General features: G+C 32.0%; 1 protein-coding gene across 2 annotated transcripts; it reads right to left on the reverse strand.

Moving 5' to 3' along the window:
• Positions 1-13,022: 13,022 nt before the first annotated feature.
• LOC105342984 (uncharacterized) lies at positions 13,023-17,920 on the reverse strand. 2 transcript variants are annotated; one of them, XM_034451468.2, is made up of 7 exons: positions 17,830-17,920; positions 17,680-17,739; positions 16,617-16,715; positions 15,441-15,581; positions 14,562-14,670; positions 14,346-14,448; positions 13,023-14,022 (listed from the first exon to the last, which is right to left on the reverse strand). In XM_034451468.2, exons 1-7 carry the CDS (start codon positions 17,882-17,884, stop codon positions 13,828-13,830), a joined length of 762 nt encoding a protein of 253 aa, XP_034307359.2. In that variant the 5' UTR covers positions 17,885-17,920; the 3' UTR covers positions 13,023-13,827. The 2 variants fall into 2 exon arrangements, with proteins under 2 accessions (XP_034307359.2, XP_011448441.3); XM_011450139.4 differs by having other exon boundaries at positions 14,547-14,670.
• Positions 17,921-18,222: the final 302 nt, after the last annotated feature.

Consider the following 18,222-nt stretch of genomic DNA (forward strand, 5'->3'; position numbering starts at 1 on the left):
GCGAATCTCCTGGACATGTTGTTTATAAAAATATGTCATTTTTACTTCTCCCAGGTAATAATTGTTCAAAGTTTTTAAAATAACCACACTTATTTTTTATAAGCATGTATTTTTCGTGTTTATATAAGAGTTTTTACAACCTAAATTTTTTTTTTAAATGAGGCCCTTTGAGGGGTTATTTGACATGATTATGTCTGTTCATTTTACAATGTAGCGAAATTGGTAAACCAGGCATAAATTATCGAGTAAGCGAGGATATGTTCCGTTTATAGAATCCCTTTAAAGCTGACATGAATTCATAAATACGCATTATTTCCCTTTTATCTCCGACTACCGCCATATTAGTTGTCGATTTCTATCGTTCTGCTCAATCGCTACACATCCCTATATAAGGCCAAGAGCCCTCGTCATGCTTCACCGCATTCAGGAATTTCATACACCCGAACACGTTACCTTGTACGAAAAGACTTGTAAAAACGCGTTTTGAACAAAAATAATATTACAACAGTTCACTGGCAAGATCTATCTAATAAACGACGAAACAAGACAGACTAAAATCCAGGCGCAGATACTCGATAATTGTAGACCGTTTTCCTGTGTATGTTATAACATCGCACATGCGCAAACCACATACTCTGGCAGGTCGAGCAATGTCAATTTAAATCGCATGGATTTTATAAACGGTGAGTTTTTGTAGGAACGGATGTAAACGTTGTTACTTTTTTGGATTTACTATTATTTAGCTTCTGTGTTGGATGTAATGTTGCTGGGGTTTCCAAGAAGATGCAGACGTTATGTACTCTGTATTAACGACACACGTGTTCGATGTGCATGCGAAGTAAGGCAGCACTGTCGGTGCAAAATAATACGGATACCTTGGAAATCTTTTCAAAGAATAAAATATATTTTGTATTTCATTGAGTGTTGTTTTCTTTATTAATACATTTTACTACAATGTGTAGTTCATGCATTTAGAAGTTCGTGCAACGTGAATGCCTCAATCGGAAAGCAACCGACCTTAACTTTCTCAACCGGTATATATACATGTACCCCAGGCGGTAGAGGAGCGATCGAAACTATTATGGCGACCAAATGCTTTTATGAATTCATGTCAGCTTTTACTTCGTATACCATGATGACCTTAGTCGCCCAAAGATCTTTTAGTTTTCAGCACGTGTCGATAACCGGTACAGCCAATCAAAGTCCACGTGGTACAAATAAACGATTTAAGATTATTTCGGTTTGTACGACCCTTAAACTTCCGGAAGCATATAATTACGTTAATCAAGTATGTGAAAGGGATATTAATGTATTTCAACTATTACAATCAACGTTATTTCTTATTTCCTAACGATACAATTGGTAAATCTGAAGTTATTCACACATATGTTTTCAGCCGTACTGTCTCTTTAAAGAAAACATTTTTTGGATGTTTTTCCCATGTTATTTTTCAGGGAATGGAATAAAAAAAATTATATAATATATGAGGTCCGTCACACCCTTCTTGCATCATTTAGCATTGGCAACGGATACAGGTTTCCAAGAATTTTTCACGATTTTGCATCGTTTTTATTTCTAGATTTTCCCTGATTGGCTATGATTTTTTTTTTATAGAAGGAAGGTCATGTTTGGTGTTGTAAAAGAAATGTCATTTTTGTATTAGTATGAGGTTAGTTATTAACCTTGAAAGGTGTTATATAAAAAATTTTAATTAATATATATCACAGAAAATGAACACATGTACCTGTAGCAAATGATAAATAAAATTCATATTGCGTCCAACGTACATGGCTAGCTGTATTCAAGGTATATATGTGTTGTTGTTATTTGTTATTATTATGCCTTCTGTCAGTTTGTCGCTATATATTCAATACTCATCTATTTTCGCATATAGTATACATAGGATTTATAACGCATAAGCATACTATGCCGAAATATAGCGCGGCATGTGTTTTGAGAGAAAAACGGCGAGCGGGTATCGAACTCACGACCCTAGGTTTGGCAGTCGAACGCTTTACTAAGTACGCCACGGCAGACTCTGATTATAATGTGATGTTTTATGATAAATAATACGTTGTTACCAACATTTGACATAAAACAATAAATTAAAAAAAATTTCAAATTGTGTAAATGTTGACAAGGATATTCAAATAAGAGTTCCTAATAATATCTTAGACTTATCGATTGAACAATTGTAATTAACCGATACCGCGGTGTCATCAAAGCGCTTTTTATTATGGCGCTTCATTTAAAAATCACAAAAAAGATAATTATCGTCTGCTAAATAACAACAAACAATGAGTCGATTCGGAAACAATCACCCGCTGACATTTAGGGAAAAACCTGATGTCCAAAACAACAACTAAAACAAACACGCTACAAATTTCAGTATGAACATTTTTAATGATTTCTTGCAAGAATATGCAGTAAACACCGATATTCTTCATACTCGAAAGAAGATTTATCGAGAGTTCAGGAGGATTTATACAGTAACGTAAGAATGAAAAATGGGAAACTTTATAAGAAAAATTCCTTACTGAATAATCGTCAAGGTATATGTAGATACTTAAAGGAGAAGGGTTCAAAGATTGATATAGCAAATAGCTGTTTTTCTTCATTACTGAGAAAGACGCTAGCGGAAGGAAAAGGCGCTGTTGTCCATCACCCTGCTCTCGCCGTAGAGGACCTGAAGAAATTGTACAGCCACCACTTTATTTTTAAAACCAATACCCCACAAGGTCTACTAAATAAAGTTGTTTTTGAAATAATGTTCTATTTCTGTAGAAGGGGACAAGAAAATTTGCTTAACCATCGCGTGCAGGACTTTGAAATTATTAATACGAATGGACAAAAATACGTTCAAAAAGAGTTATCAAAAAATCTTTAAGGTATCACAAACGAAATTGAAGGTACAGGGGGAAGATTGTACGCCACCAAATCTGAATTATGTCCAGTTCAGTCTTTTGAAAAATATTTGTCTAAAAGACACGCTGGTACTTTTCCTGCACTCCAAAACATCTTTTCAGATAACGAGGCAGTATGGTACAGGAACGAACCCAAGGGGGTTAATAACATGACAATTTTTATGAAAAACATAAACAAAAAATCCTGCCGGACTTTCTAGAGAGTATACAAATCAGATAAGATCTACCACTATATAACTCAGTGGTCACAGAAACGAATCTTCGTTGTCCAGCTACTACCAGGACACATCAGGTAGAGTAAATCGATTAACTATTTATAAATTGTAAATAACCAAACACCTAAGTACCCTCTCTTAACAATGCACAGATCTCTATATCTAATCAGTATGCACTCTCTATCTATTCTCCCTATCAATCTATTCTTACTTTCTATTTGTGAACATGAGGACGACTCAACAAGACATACAGCTAAGGTAAAATATTCGCATCGTTATATTCCACCTTAAATGTCTGAGCTTAAAATAATATCAGCAAATTTTCAGGGTCTGCATAATTTTAAGAAAAGGAAAAATGTTTTACAATACTATAGACAATTAGAATGTAATATTTTGTGCTTACAAGATACCCACATTACTATTGATATGGAAACAGACATAACGTAATGAATGGGGATACGATGTTTATTTTGATTCATTTACCTCTCAGTCTAGAGGTACAGCAATATTTTTTAGTATAAAGTCCATAAAACATTAAATGAAAATTCTGGTTATTTCCTTGCCCTTGATATTGAATTTAGTAATGTACGTGCAAGTTTAGCGGTTATATATGGTCCTAATGAAGATAATCCTGGTTTCTGAGGGCTCAGAAAAATCCCTCAGAACAACTATTGATGAATTGAATAATTTTAATACAATCTCTAAACTCAAGAATAATTTATCAAAAACACAATTAGTCTGGATAGGCAGCAATAAATATTCTACTGAAAAATTATGTCATGAAATGAATTTTCATTGGACAACACAATTTAAATTACTAGGCATCCAATTTTACGTAGATCTAGCAAATATTCCAAAACTCAATTACGATAAAAAGTTAGTTAAAATTAAAGAAATCATCAATCAGTGGAACAAAAGACATACAACTTCTATTGGTAGGATTACTTTGATCAAATCTCTTATCATATCACAAATGAATCATTTGTTTATTTCACTTCCAACACCATCAAGTAAATTTATTAAAGACTTAAATGAAATATTGTTTAATTTTCTTTGGAAATCTAAGGTGGACAAAATAAAAAGAAAACAAATTACACAAGAACACTCAAATGGTGGTCTCAAAATGATTGAAATAAATAATTACATCCAAAGTCTAAAGTCATCCTGGATCAGAAGACTGATAAATAGCCCAAATTCAAAATGGAATATATTATTAAACAAATCAATTAATACGGACATAGTGCTGTAGACTGGGTCAGACTTTATATCCTGTATATTAACTAATTTAGTTAGAAACTCCTTTTGGAAGGATACATTTATTGCTTTTAAAAATATACAAGATAGAATGAAATTACTTACATGGCAAGAATTTATTACACAACCCATATGATACAATAAGAACATTACAATGGGGGGAAAATCAATTTCTTTATTGATTGGTTTAATAAGAATATTGTTTATATCAATGATTTGCTGGATGAAAATGGGTCCTTTTTAAGTTTACAAGACCTTCAAAGTAAGTCTCATGTCAAGTCAAACTTCCTTACTTATCTTGGTTTACAGAAATCTATTTTAACTTGTTAACATTATCATGGAATCTCAAAAGAAGATGATAACCCAAGGCCTTTTATACCTTTCCACATTAAATTATTTTGCTCACCTCGAAAAGGATCTAAGATCATGTATAATATTCTAAACATAGAAAATGTTACATATTTCAATATTAATCGAAATGGGGATTATTTTTTATGTTGTCAGATTTACAGTGGAAAACCATATACCAGTTACCTTTTGTCAACACTAAAAGTACCAAATTACAATTGCTGCAATTTAGAATTAATCACCACATTCTAACAACTAATAAATATCTATTTAAGATAGGAAAGGGATGTAGTAAGTTATGTAACTTTTGTAAACAACATGATGAGACAATTTTTCATGTACTATGGGAGTGTCCTAATGTTCAAGAACTCATTCAGCAATTTTTGAATTCTGCCAATCAAAGAGAATTACAATCCAAAGAGATCCTTTAATTTTTATATTTGGGCTACACCCTGACCCTATTACAGACATTTATTCTATCTTCTTGGTTATGAAATCCTATATCTACAGAAAATGATGTCTTAATGAAGCACTAACAATTCATGAATTACTTATAGATATTAAAACACATATATCAACTCTAAGATATATAGCTACCCGAAATTGCAGATAAGATGATTTCTATAAGAGATGGGAAACTTGGCTTTTTCTTCTTAATAGACTTGACTGAACAATTAAAGCAGACTGTATAGAGATGATACATGTATAAAACTATTAATCAATTTCTAACTCATGTTCAACAACCAGTCTATCTCTCTCTCTTCCAAGGAAAAATTTTGTTTTGAAGTTAATTTTCTCAAAGCTGTTATAATCATTTTATTGTATACAAATGTATTTGATTGTTCAACTTCAAATAAAAAAAATTAAAAAAAACAAACTATTTGGGATATTAATACATCGAACCATTATGGCTAATACCAGGTGCTGTATCAGGTGTGTAATCTATATGAATAATATTAACTCATATTAAACAAAATACTTACCGTCTAGTATTCAAGTATTAATCTCAATATCTAATTTATTTCAGAGTCTATGGGCAGTCATAATTCTAATGATATCATGACGGATGACAAGCTAGTAAACTGTACATTGACACTAGAGGCAACACATGGAGTGGGAGTGGCTCAACCCTATTCTGGAGGTCGACAATCATAATTCCTATTCTGTGGATGCAACGTCACCATCAACAATCACTATCATTAAACGTTATTGATATATATTCCAACGTATACACGTTAGAATTACTGTTATTGTTGCCAGAGTAAATGTTCAATTAAATGTTTTGAAATAGTTAACACCTTTTTTTCTTGAGTTTGTTAAAAGTTTCAACACAACAGTTAAATGAGCTACTCAGCATGAGACATCAATAGAGATTCAACTGTGTTTAGCATGTACTATGCCTAAATAGTAATCAGGGTTTGATACATAGTGCTAAACACAACACTATTATATACATATTGAGTACAGTAAATACCTTTATTAGTCCCCTACCGGTTTTCACCGGAGGGGACTATAGCTTTCCTCTGCGTCCGTCAGTCCGTCCGTCTGTCGGTCTGTCCGTCCGTCTGTCTATCCCACTTCAGTTTTCCACACTTTTTTTCTTTATGCGTTTGAGGAATAATATGAAATCTGCTGAACAGCTTCAAAATGTCAAACTACAGATCAAGTTTACACTTTTGTAGCGTTTGGTTGACATATTTTCTAGAAAATTAATTTTTTATATTCCATTTTTTTTAATGTTCGGGTTCGTTATCGGGTTCCGTGTGTATTGAATAAACGAGGCAAGTATGTTGTCAGTAATAATATCGTGCATTTCTTGGACTATTCCTTTTATTGTTTATAACAAACAAATAAGTTCTGTAAAATAGTGTCAAGCATTGTGTTGTAAATTTAATCGACAGAGTTTTATGTATTATTACAATCGGGTTCGTTATTGGGTTGGTCTGTTGAGACGGTAAGAAATGATTTTCTGCATAACAGTGCATTGTTTTCACAAATTTCTACAAACCGGTATGGGACGTGTATTGCTTATGTAATACTCTCAGAATGCTTGTTTTGTTGGTGATTATGCATAATTTGTTGTTGGAAACAAATTCGTGTTATCGGATATAGTGGTTAAAACGTACAGATCTCCATATGGTTAGCTCTCCGTATTTTCCCATAGCATCCCTCTTTAACAGAATAGTCTTTATTCAATTAACCCAATAGAGGTACATTGTATTAAAGCATCATCATTAGTGCTATCATTACGCCATATTTTCCCATTGTTAGTACTTTTATATGACCTTTGAAAATGATGACGAAAACGGAACAATTACCCCAACTCTCCCTTTGAAAATATGCGAAAAGTAATTCAGATATTTAATAACACATTTTTTAAAAGAAGAGTTCGGGTGTTGCTAGTAACGACCGATTGAGAAGAATAATGGTAACAGCTTGACTTGAATTAGTACGAGTACCTTTTTACTATTTTACTTATTAATAATTAATAATTCAACTTACACAGAATGTAGTCTAATTGAATATAGTGTTAGCAATAATTCAGGGCTTCCCAACACTTATTTTGTAGTACATGTAATATCGGATGTGGTATCTATTATTGCATGTATTCACTGGAGGCGTCGTCCATCGACATACCGTTATTTAAACACTGTTTTAAATATAATATTCAGTTTCTTTAGAAATAAACCTGCATGTTGTTTTTGTCGTCGAAGTTGTTTCCAGTTTTAACCATCAGTAATTAGTTAAATATGAAAACAATGACCCAAATGACTTCAACACAGCCCTCAATAGTTACATGCTATTTTTAATACTGAGCGCAGCGTGAGGAGGGCGAAGGCAGCCTCACGAGGAGAAGATTAATCATACTGGTAAAATGTATATATAAGAAAATCAGTGAAAAATGAGAGTTGAATTAGGGGCACTATGGGCTAAAATAATTTATTCCAGCCTTTGGTGCAACCATATTGTACGCCATTTTGGTTTTCAAAGGTTAGTTCGATCATTGATTGACTTGGACTTATCGATGTTTATAGCCCCTAAATTCGATTAAAAACGTTTCAACTGAAGATAATTTAAATTAGAAGAAATTAAAGTGGAAAGAAGATGAGTTCAGTAGTGCTTCAATCACGAAAGACTAGTTCAATCTACCATGTCAAGTTATCAAGTTACCAGATGGAAAATAAAAACATTAACACAAAGGAACTGATCTTTTAGATACTGAATAAAATATTCAATTTTATTACCCCAGTAGTCAACATATGAATTAAATTGTTAAGAAATGAAAAAAGAAACGTTTTTTTCGAATCACGTAACTCTTCGACTATTTCTGAAGACAAAAGTTGGACGTTTCACGTTATAAAACACAATGTCATAACATAGAATGAGCACGCAACGTTTGGTTTCAGTTTGGCTAATGATTTTAGTAGCTTAAAGTCAACCAGGCTGATTCTGCTGTGTGCAGGTCAAATACATTTTGTTATACAAAAATCAAACTATACTTTGTTAAGTCTGCGTTCGGTCCAACGGTCCTATCGTTTACACAGTAATATTTTAATACCTGTTATATTGAAAGAAACAACCATTATCTGCTGTTCATATATTTTGTAGCCGTTTTAATCATTATACATCTTTCAAAAATTATAAAAAAGGTAAATGATATCAAAAGACCTCCTCAAGATAGAAACTCCCAGATTTCCGCTTTTGTTTATTCTACCTAACAAAAAACAGTTGACCAAAATTTCTGAAAGTAGTTTGCGTTTCCTTTTCATTTTTGTGGTCAAAGTATTTGAATCTGTGTTTGAAGAAAAGTATATTTATTTTGTAAAGTTGATGTAATAAACTTTAGTTTAAACAATACATATTCATTATAGATTTAAATACATTTACATGATGATAATTACAATTGTACGATCGGGAAACAAGCGATGCAGAAATTAGAGGTGTAAAGTGTGATGCAAGAACAAGGAACAAAAAAGAAAAATGTGTCAAAAATCAAAGTTGGAAACACTTTTTATTTATGAAATGAAAAAAATTCAACAAAGGAAAGGTGGCATTATTTCATATACACCAGTTCTGTGTACGTTTTCAGTACGAACATTGATTATATTTTCGTTGGTGATTTTAACTCAATACATGTGGTAACACTTCATAAATATACCATAGAATTTTTGCCGATTTCCATTAATTATTGTCATAAATAAAATTGGAGGGAATAAGATAAACAGGCAGTTGAAAAAAGGTATTATTATTGTACAACATTCTACGTGATAGCATGGTTGCTGAATCTTTTGCTATCAAGTATAAATCTTTTGACGGTGCGAAAAAATTGTTTATTTTCTACAATACTTAGATAATTAGATCCGTAGAGCAGTAAGATCTGTAGAGTTTGTGAGTGTGTTTATTGTGTAGCATACTTTGGACAATGCAGAAGATAATGTTCAGTGTTTTCTACTGACCCACACGAGCAAATAGGAGATGGACAAAGGATTCTGTTGAACATATTAAGTTTTAAAGTACTACATTCTAAACGTGGTTGAGAGTGGAGAATTTGACCTATACGAGACCCTATGTGATAGTATTTGGGAATAGTAATGTTGCTTTTGTTTAGATATTTTTGAAGCTTCTAATGGAAGGAGTGTACTGTACATTGCTTAGTATTGTGTTCCAAAATCGTATGGTATTGGGAAGAAAAGAGTAGTAACAATGGCAGCGCAAAGCGGAGCATCCCCTCGCAACGTGACTTGTTGTAGGGGGAAATGGATAATTTAGGAAAATACATGTAAATTTTTCAAATCAAAATTTATCAGATCAAAATAAATATGACACAAGTATTTCTAAAACCACTTTGAATTCATAATATCTGTTTTATTCTAAACCCCAAGCTTTGTGGTGTATAAGTTGGGGGGTTACATGTACGTGGTTGCACAGTTTTTCTATTCCTAGCAGAAGCTCAACACATTTATACATATGCCTTAAAATTAAATAATTTAGATCCATTAAGTGACATTCATTTTTAAGCAATCCGTATGTATCATTAGCCGAAGATCTAGCGATCTGTAGTCTGCTTTCATAGACAATTCTAGTAACTTGTGGTATGTAGATATGCAGCTATTATTAATATGAAACAATCTTCGCGTGATAAATGTGCGATAATGTCTAAGTCTCCTCTGAAGTTTGGACTAGTTCTATTGTAAGTAAAACGAAAGTCGACTGCTTGTTTCGATGTCAATAGGATGACTTTAATTTCTTGCCCGCTTCAACTTTTACCTATGGGCAATCTTCTAACCCTCCAATACTACAGAACGTTTGTTTGGGTTTTTTTTTTACCTTTACTAGATTAAAATCCCAAAAATATCAAGTTGTTGATTTGAACTGCATACGATAGCGATTTACTTAAAGTCGTACATAAAATTACCGGAAATGTCTATTGTCAAGTCGTACATAAAATTCACATTTTAACTTCGCTTTTTTACGATAATTAAAAAAATATTGAAACAATTGACTTGGAAATCACTAGGGTTTGTCTTTTTACCATGCCAAAGAAGTGTACAAAGTTCGATGAATATTCCTTGGAGGGTTTTCTTTGAATTTTGCGTAAGAACTGACAATGGACACACACACATACACACACAGCAGCGATGCAACAAGTTGCGCGAGGGGATAATAAAGCTTAGTTCTTGTGTAGATTTCTCTTATTAAGTAAGCGCTTCTTGTATTTTGTGATTCATTCGAGGCAGTTGAGTCTGCAAAAGGTTAAAAAGATAGTTGGGAACTTTGTCGTGAAACATTTTAAACAAAAGAATGAGCTGGCGATCTTCCCGACGCTTAGATAAAGGAACCCAGTCTGTTTCTTAATATAGAATACTTTTTGAGGCTATTCCATTACCCCGTTTCACCACTCGCGCTGCGTCAAGCTGAATGTAAAGTACAATTTTTGAAGACTATTTCTATCTAGTATATATTTTTCCAAGCTCATTAGACCTAATTTCGCGTATGCTTTAAATATTCATCTAAATAATATATTTATTCCACATCAATGCGGATTCCGTTCAAATTACTCTAAAATAAATCAGTTACTATGTATAACAAACGACTTTTATCGGGCTGTTGATCAAAGCACAGAGATCAGAATCATTATGGTATTCTTTGATATCGGCAAAGCTTTTGATAAGATGTGGCATAAAGGTCTATTGTATAAAATCGAAAAATCTGGTATACGAGAAAACGTATTACCTTGGTTCCGTAGTTATCTCTATGATAGAAAACATTATGTTATTAAAGGTTCTCGATCAGAATTTATGAACGACAAAGCAGGAGTTCCACAAGGCAGCATTCTAGGTCCACTCCTTTTTCTTATTTTCAAGTGGTTGATATCGAATGCAACTTACATCAAACATTTTGCCGACGACACTTCAGTTTATATAACTGCTGAAAAACCACTAACGTCCGGAAATTTACTAAATTCTGACCTTGAAAAAATAAACGAGTGGTCGAAAAAATGGGGGTGTTGCTAAAACGTGGAACGGAAAACGGAATGCAACAGAAAACGGAAAATCATATCTAATGATATTTACTTTATAGATTCGTTAAACATGGTAAAAACGATATACTTTGTATAATTCTTAATTTTTTGGAAAGATTAGCAATATAAGATTATTCAAGAATGATTATTTCCTCAAAATTAACAGTACATGCATTGCCCACTATATTCTGTCCCAAAATATCTTCCATTCACATTTTGCTGAATAACTCGATATTTATATGTACCTCACTCCGACCTCAGGGTTCAAGCGATTTTCTTTCAGAAGCATGAACAATTCTCATATTATTCGTCCTCTAATCAGCTGGTTTCAATACACGGCTAAAAATAAAGAAGTCTACGGGGTTTTACATTTCAACAGACCCGGATAATAACCTTGCAAATTTGTGCAAGGTCTTCTGAGTGACTTCGAAATAGAGAAAAGATGTCAATATTTCAAATTATAAATCTCCGTAAGAAATCTGTTTTCGATTCTGTGAATTTTTGCGATTAAAAAATGATGATAATTTAAGGAAGTTTTCTGGGATATTTCCCGTTTCATCTATTTTAGTTGCATCTTTAACAGGTATGTGTATTTTTTTAAATCGTCCAAATGTGCTCCATGAATATTTTGGGTTCGACAGACTATAGTGACTGTCCAAATTTCTAATCGAAAAATCAAACCAGGCAACGTCTAGAGCTCTCTATTCGGAACATATGTATGTAGCTGCTGGAATGAACAACTGACGAGTTATGCAAACGTAAATAAAAGTGCATTGCTAAAAATACTAGTTTTTTTTAAGGACCGGATAATGTATTTTAGTTCTAAATGTCGTCAGTCCTACGGGTTTTTTTTCCATCTCAATGATACGTTATCGTCTGTATGATTTAAGATCGTATATAACACTGAGAATTCAATGTCGATGTTAGATATACGTTATATTTGAAATGTGAAAATACTCATAAAACACATGAAACGCTTTCACTAACTGCGCACGTTACACTGATATTTAAGCAATACCATAAAAGAAACCATAAGTAATTGCTAATTTACTCGTTTAATCATGTTAATATTTCTCAATTCGTTTACATTTGATTTTTTTTCGTTTCGTACTCAACTAAAGCCAATGAAATACAATGCTATATTTGATAGACATTCATAAGAATATCAATAAACCATCCACATTTGGATAAACATCCATTGGATATGAATGGATATGAATAAATGAAACAAATTAAATCGTTTCTTACCAGTCTATACCCTTTTTAAGCGATAAACGCGATATGATATTTTCCGTCCCGTTCCGTTTTCCGTTCAGCGGTTTAGCAATGCCCAAAACATGGCTGGTAACCTTTAATCCAAACAAAATGGAATGCATGACTATTTCTCTTAAACTAAAGAAACCTTTTCCTCCCTCATTTATATTTTACGATGTCCATCTCAAAGATGTAGTATCGCATAAACACATCGGAGTAACTACAAGTAGCAATCTATCTTGGAACTCGCATATCAATGTTTTATATAATAAACTTTAGACACATGTCTCATCAAATAATCCTATATGCAAGGTTCATCAATTTCAAATGTTCGATAGACATCCAACAAAACCTTTTTATTACACCCATAAAAACTTTCGTATCGTACATGCGTTTATCGTTACATTTCATGTTATTTTTTAGAAGCAAACTTTTAAATGCAACATATTTTAAATTGTAATAAGTAAACAAAACAAACACAAAGTTTTACAAAACAAGACGTAGGGCGTATAGTTTTCCGTGTTTATTTTTCACGATCAAGGAAGGATGCGTCGTTGGATACAAAAATATTTCCTGATTGAAATTTAGTCAACATCTTCCCTCATTTTTTTAAATTCTATCTCCCGTTAATCATAAGCTTATACGAAAACCTCTTATACCCACATGAAAAATAACAGGGAAATGATGTTTAATTCGTAAAATAATGAAACACACCATATGGCATGTCTAAAGGAAAAATGTTTTAAAATGTGAAATTTGTTACAAGCACACAGACGCACAAGGTTGAAACAGTATACCCCCCCCCCCTCCACCCCACGGAAACAGTTGCATAAAAGTACGATGAAAAATCTTTGCCGTTATTATGTTGTTCACGTTTCGAATCTACACTTAATACATAACCAGTAAAAATATATTTGCATAACAGGTTATCAATATGATGCAGACAACAGACAATGCTGTTCGAAAGTGAGTATATACATATTTGAAAAATGGGCATTAATAAATAAATGTCCAAATTTAATTGCAATTGATGCCCAATACTCAAATTGTAACTGTGTTACTCATAATCATGTAATAATTTTTTTAAAAAATGTTCTTAATTAAGTAATAAATAATTCTGGTCATTTCAAAGCTTCTTTCACTTTCATAAACACCGCAAAACCAAGCATCTTTCACCAACCCCACTCCCAGCCTTCGGTATATCCTACATGTGAAGTGTAGTTTTACAATGAAATACATGTATCCACCAAAAAAACCTGAATAGCTCAAATGTATGTCAGTTAAAACATTGTGAAATAAACCAACAAAATTATGATTTTTCTAACACAAAGTAATCATCGGGTTTTTTCTCTACAATCGTTATCTGCGGAACTGCTTTGTCATATTTAGAACCTGTAGTTTCATGACCATGTTGTGGTTTGGCATGATCGTAGGTGTCATCTTTATTCTTTTGGACCTCTATTTCTCTCAGATGATTATATACTCCAGCCTGGTCTTCATTTAACTGCAATTTGAAATGCATACTGCATTATGAATGTTTGTACGTTATTTATAATTAGTAAACTAGTAAGTGTATTCTCTATAAATTTCAAACCAAAATCATACCAGCTACCCAAAAATGCTATCTACTAGTAATATTCAAGCTATTACGATAATATGAATATAATTAACTAAATATATTGTTTTATAATATAAACTGCTGAACAGGTGATTGTTTCAGTATTATAGGCATGAAAACACCCTGCATCATAGACTACAACACATATAAACGTTTACAATTAAGATAAACTACGTTTTAAAAAAGTGAAAAGCATACAAAAATCTTACAGTTTCGATCCTAATATCGCTGTAACCCCCTGCAGCTTGAGTGCGTCGAGCAGTATCATTAACATGTGTTTGTTTATTCTTATTTTCAGTCATTGACTCATCCCTATAAAAGATTTACATCACAATTTTAAGTTGTAAGTTAATTTTTTTTCTTTTATTACCAAATGCAAATCAAATATGATGGATTAAAAATTGAAGTACAATTTACTTGCTGACCTCTGACATCTTTTACGTTTGCAAATGAATATCAAAGATGTCAAGATTATTCCTACGAGAAAGCCACCACTTCCTGCTCCAAGAACTATCCCATACTTTATGTTACTATCTATTCAAAATATTGCAAAAATAAGGAATTCAACAATAATATCTGAAGGATTTCCTAAAAAATATATTTATGTCAATTATAATTGCATGTTGGACAAGTTTAATATATTTGTGTTTATATTTGCTATGAGGTATTTTTTCAGTGGTCGGTATTTTTAGTGTAAGCATGCTCACTTGCAAATTTTGCATATTAGCTAGTCTGTGCATGCGCAGTCGTTGCACATTTAGTAAACATTCAGCATTTTCATCCCACCAAACTCCTCCCCGCCCACTTTCATTTGTGAAATACCCCATTTGTTAAGGCAGATGGACATTCCATATCTATATCACTGATAATATAATTATAAAGTAAATACTTAATTATCTTTTCCCTCCAATTGTCTAAAACGATCTCAGGATACTGTGATATTTTTGTGATATTTTTGTAATACATATTGTTCTATGAGTTTCTGTCATTTACTAAAGAAGAGTTGTATCGTGTACTTGTTACAACATATCACATGAGTATATGAGTGTAATATTCTGTTGTTATTATGATTATATGACACTGAGATTATTGTGCTTTGTACTCTTCAATAAATGGCAGCTTTGTTTTTTTTATGAGTCCACGTTTCTTATAATTGAACGAACTTAGGCAGGCATAAACGACACACAATTGATAATTGAAATATTTTTTTTATTCTAAAATTTAAAAACAATTGATCGGTACCTTAGATAGTCGTGTTAATATATGCAACATAATTTACTGCCAAGAAAAAAACGTATTAATACCTTGTAATGTATTTAAGCAAGTTTTCTCCATTGGTTTGATTGTGCCTGAATCTATCGCCTTAGTTAGACTCTCCTGTGACAACGTGGTTTGTGAAAGAGATGATGGTTTTCCCATAGTTGATGAACTGTATACTGCTTTATCGGCCATAATTATTTTTTTAAAATGAAAATGTATGTTTTAAACAACAATGCACATAAACCCGTATAATTTAAAGACATTGCCATTTTTATTAAATATTGAAATAAATACGTTTGCATTTAACGATACTGAATCAATTAAAAGCATAATAATGATACTAAGAATAAACTAAAGATAATATAATCGAGTGCTTACATTTAGTTGCAGGTAAGAAGAACATAAAACAGTTTTTAATCTAAACTTGTATTCAATGATGCCCTAAAGCATTTTTTAGACTCTTGTTTACGCGTTATCTTAACGTTCACCAGTCCTCAGCTATGCTCGATAAATTCTAAATTATCCGGAATTTGTTTAATCGCCTGATAAACCTTCTTTTTATATATACAATTCTGATAAAATTACGCGCAGTCTTTCAACAAAATGTTTGGTTAAGTGGTTCCATGGAGACCTACTTTATAGAGGCAAAAGGGTTCGAGGTACCGGAGCACCAGTACAACCGGTTTATTCTCTTTTGATCTCAACTTGTATATGTATATCATTATATCAACCGTGGGCAAATTTGCAATAACTTTGTAAAATGCATAGAAAACATCAATAAAATTATGTTATTTCATTTATAATGTTTAAAGGACAAATAACATTTTTAAGATAAAAAAAAACCCACCGATTAAAGCTGAGGATTAGAGAACCATAAGTAAACAATTGAATTTACAAACGAAATATCATAACTCAATAAATAAACTCATTTGAATACAGTAAATTAGATCGACCGTCATCGACTATTTATTCTCAGTTACCTCCACAAAAAATAACAATCGATAACATAAATATCAAACGCAAAAAAAAAAATCATAATTCTTTACTCGATTATAGAAAAGTGAACTTGTTTCCCATTATCATCATCTACACTAATCTGTTTATTACTGTGACTATATTTGAAATATTACTAAATCTCTCCAATAACTGTACCATAAATTGCTAGATTATTATGAAATACAATAATTGCACGCCATTTTCATCTCGATCCTTACATGTACCTGTCGCATGGGATTTGGATGTCACTGGCAATTTAGTCTCTCTCATTTCTTTCATATGCATTGTAGAGTAAGTATTCTTCATGTGTTTACCTTCCTTATCTGTAATGAAGAGCAAAAAGCGCTTATTTTGCCCGCAAATTAATCAACTCCTCATTGAATTAATTCACGAATAAGTGGTATTACAAATTTTCAAGTCGTTTGAATAAAATAATGGAATTAAGTTATACAGTTCAAGGAAGGTTGTTCCTAGGTATAGGCGCCATGTCATGTTACGATTGAAGAAATAAAATAATATAATTGTCCTTAATCAAAAAATATGTGTCTATAGGGGTACCTGTAAAATGCGAAACGAAATAGAAACGAAACGAAATCTACCAGAACGAAAGAAAACGAAACGAAATCCAAACCTACCGAAACAAAATGAAACTTACAGAAACAAAATATGAAATAAAATCGAGCAAAATGAAATCAAAATTAAAAACTTTTTGTATTTTTTTGTTCAAATGATTTGATAAAAATGGAGTTTGAAGTTTCATAAATGTATGGTTTTGATTTATTTTAAATTTGATGTTGCAATTTAACCGTATAAGTTCTTCAAATATTGCTTATTCTCCTCTTTAAATTTACTGTTTGTGAAAGTGCGTGATATGATATTGTTTTGTATCGGATCTGATGTTGCGTTTACAAGTATACATAAAAATGGATTGTATTTACAAGAACCCGGAAGACATTTTTAACCCAGTCCTATGTGTTTGTTTTGCACTAAAGTAAGACATACCTTTTTAATTGTGTAACCCACACTTACACATTTTTATGTGCACGTGTAGAAACGCGCAAATTCCTTTTTATCTGCGTAACAAAACAAACAGAAACTCGTTTCTTCTAAAATATACACTATATATAATATATTTTAATCAGAATGGTTATAGAACGTTTAATTTTGATTTCAATTTGCTCGATTTTGTTTTACACTTTTGTTTCTATAGTTTTTGTATGTTCACTAGAATATATAATGCATCCTCTAAATAAGATTAAACTAGTAAAAGGAATTTGTTAAACTTACCATTATAATTGTTCTCGTTCTTAGCAAAAGTTAATGCTAAGATCATCCACAGAATTGAAGCTAAAAAATAATATATTACCCATTCTATTAAGTTGATAACAGATTTATCACAATAATAGAGAATAACCATTTTTTATCAGTCCCACCTACCAATGTATATCATAGCTATAGTGTCCTTCAACTGACAAAAAATACCAGATCGCATGACGACAAATGCCGGAAGTTTATTTCGTAAGCAACAGGATGTTTGTTGGCGTATCAATAGCATTTTCGATTTCAATCATCAGGAAACATGGAGTTTAAATCTTAAAGTAAAATCTTAAAGTATATTGACAAGACAAGTTGCTGTTGAAATGAAAGATGAACCTTCTCTAAAATTAGAATTACTTGATGTTTAAGATTTTTTACCTACCAAAAAATGGTTCACTCACTTAGCAGTTTTAAAAAGCTATCAAAATCAAACATGACATCAGATATAAATTCAGCTCAATGAATAATATACCAAAAATACCAGTATTTCATTATCGAAAAATCTGAAATAGT

The sequence above is a fragment of the Magallana gigas genome, chromosome 4 (assembly GCF_963853765.1).
Source record: "Magallana gigas chromosome 4, xbMagGiga1.1, whole genome shotgun sequence".
In the NCBI taxonomy this organism is placed as follows: domain Eukaryota; kingdom Metazoa; phylum Mollusca; class Bivalvia; order Ostreida; family Ostreidae; genus Magallana; species Magallana gigas.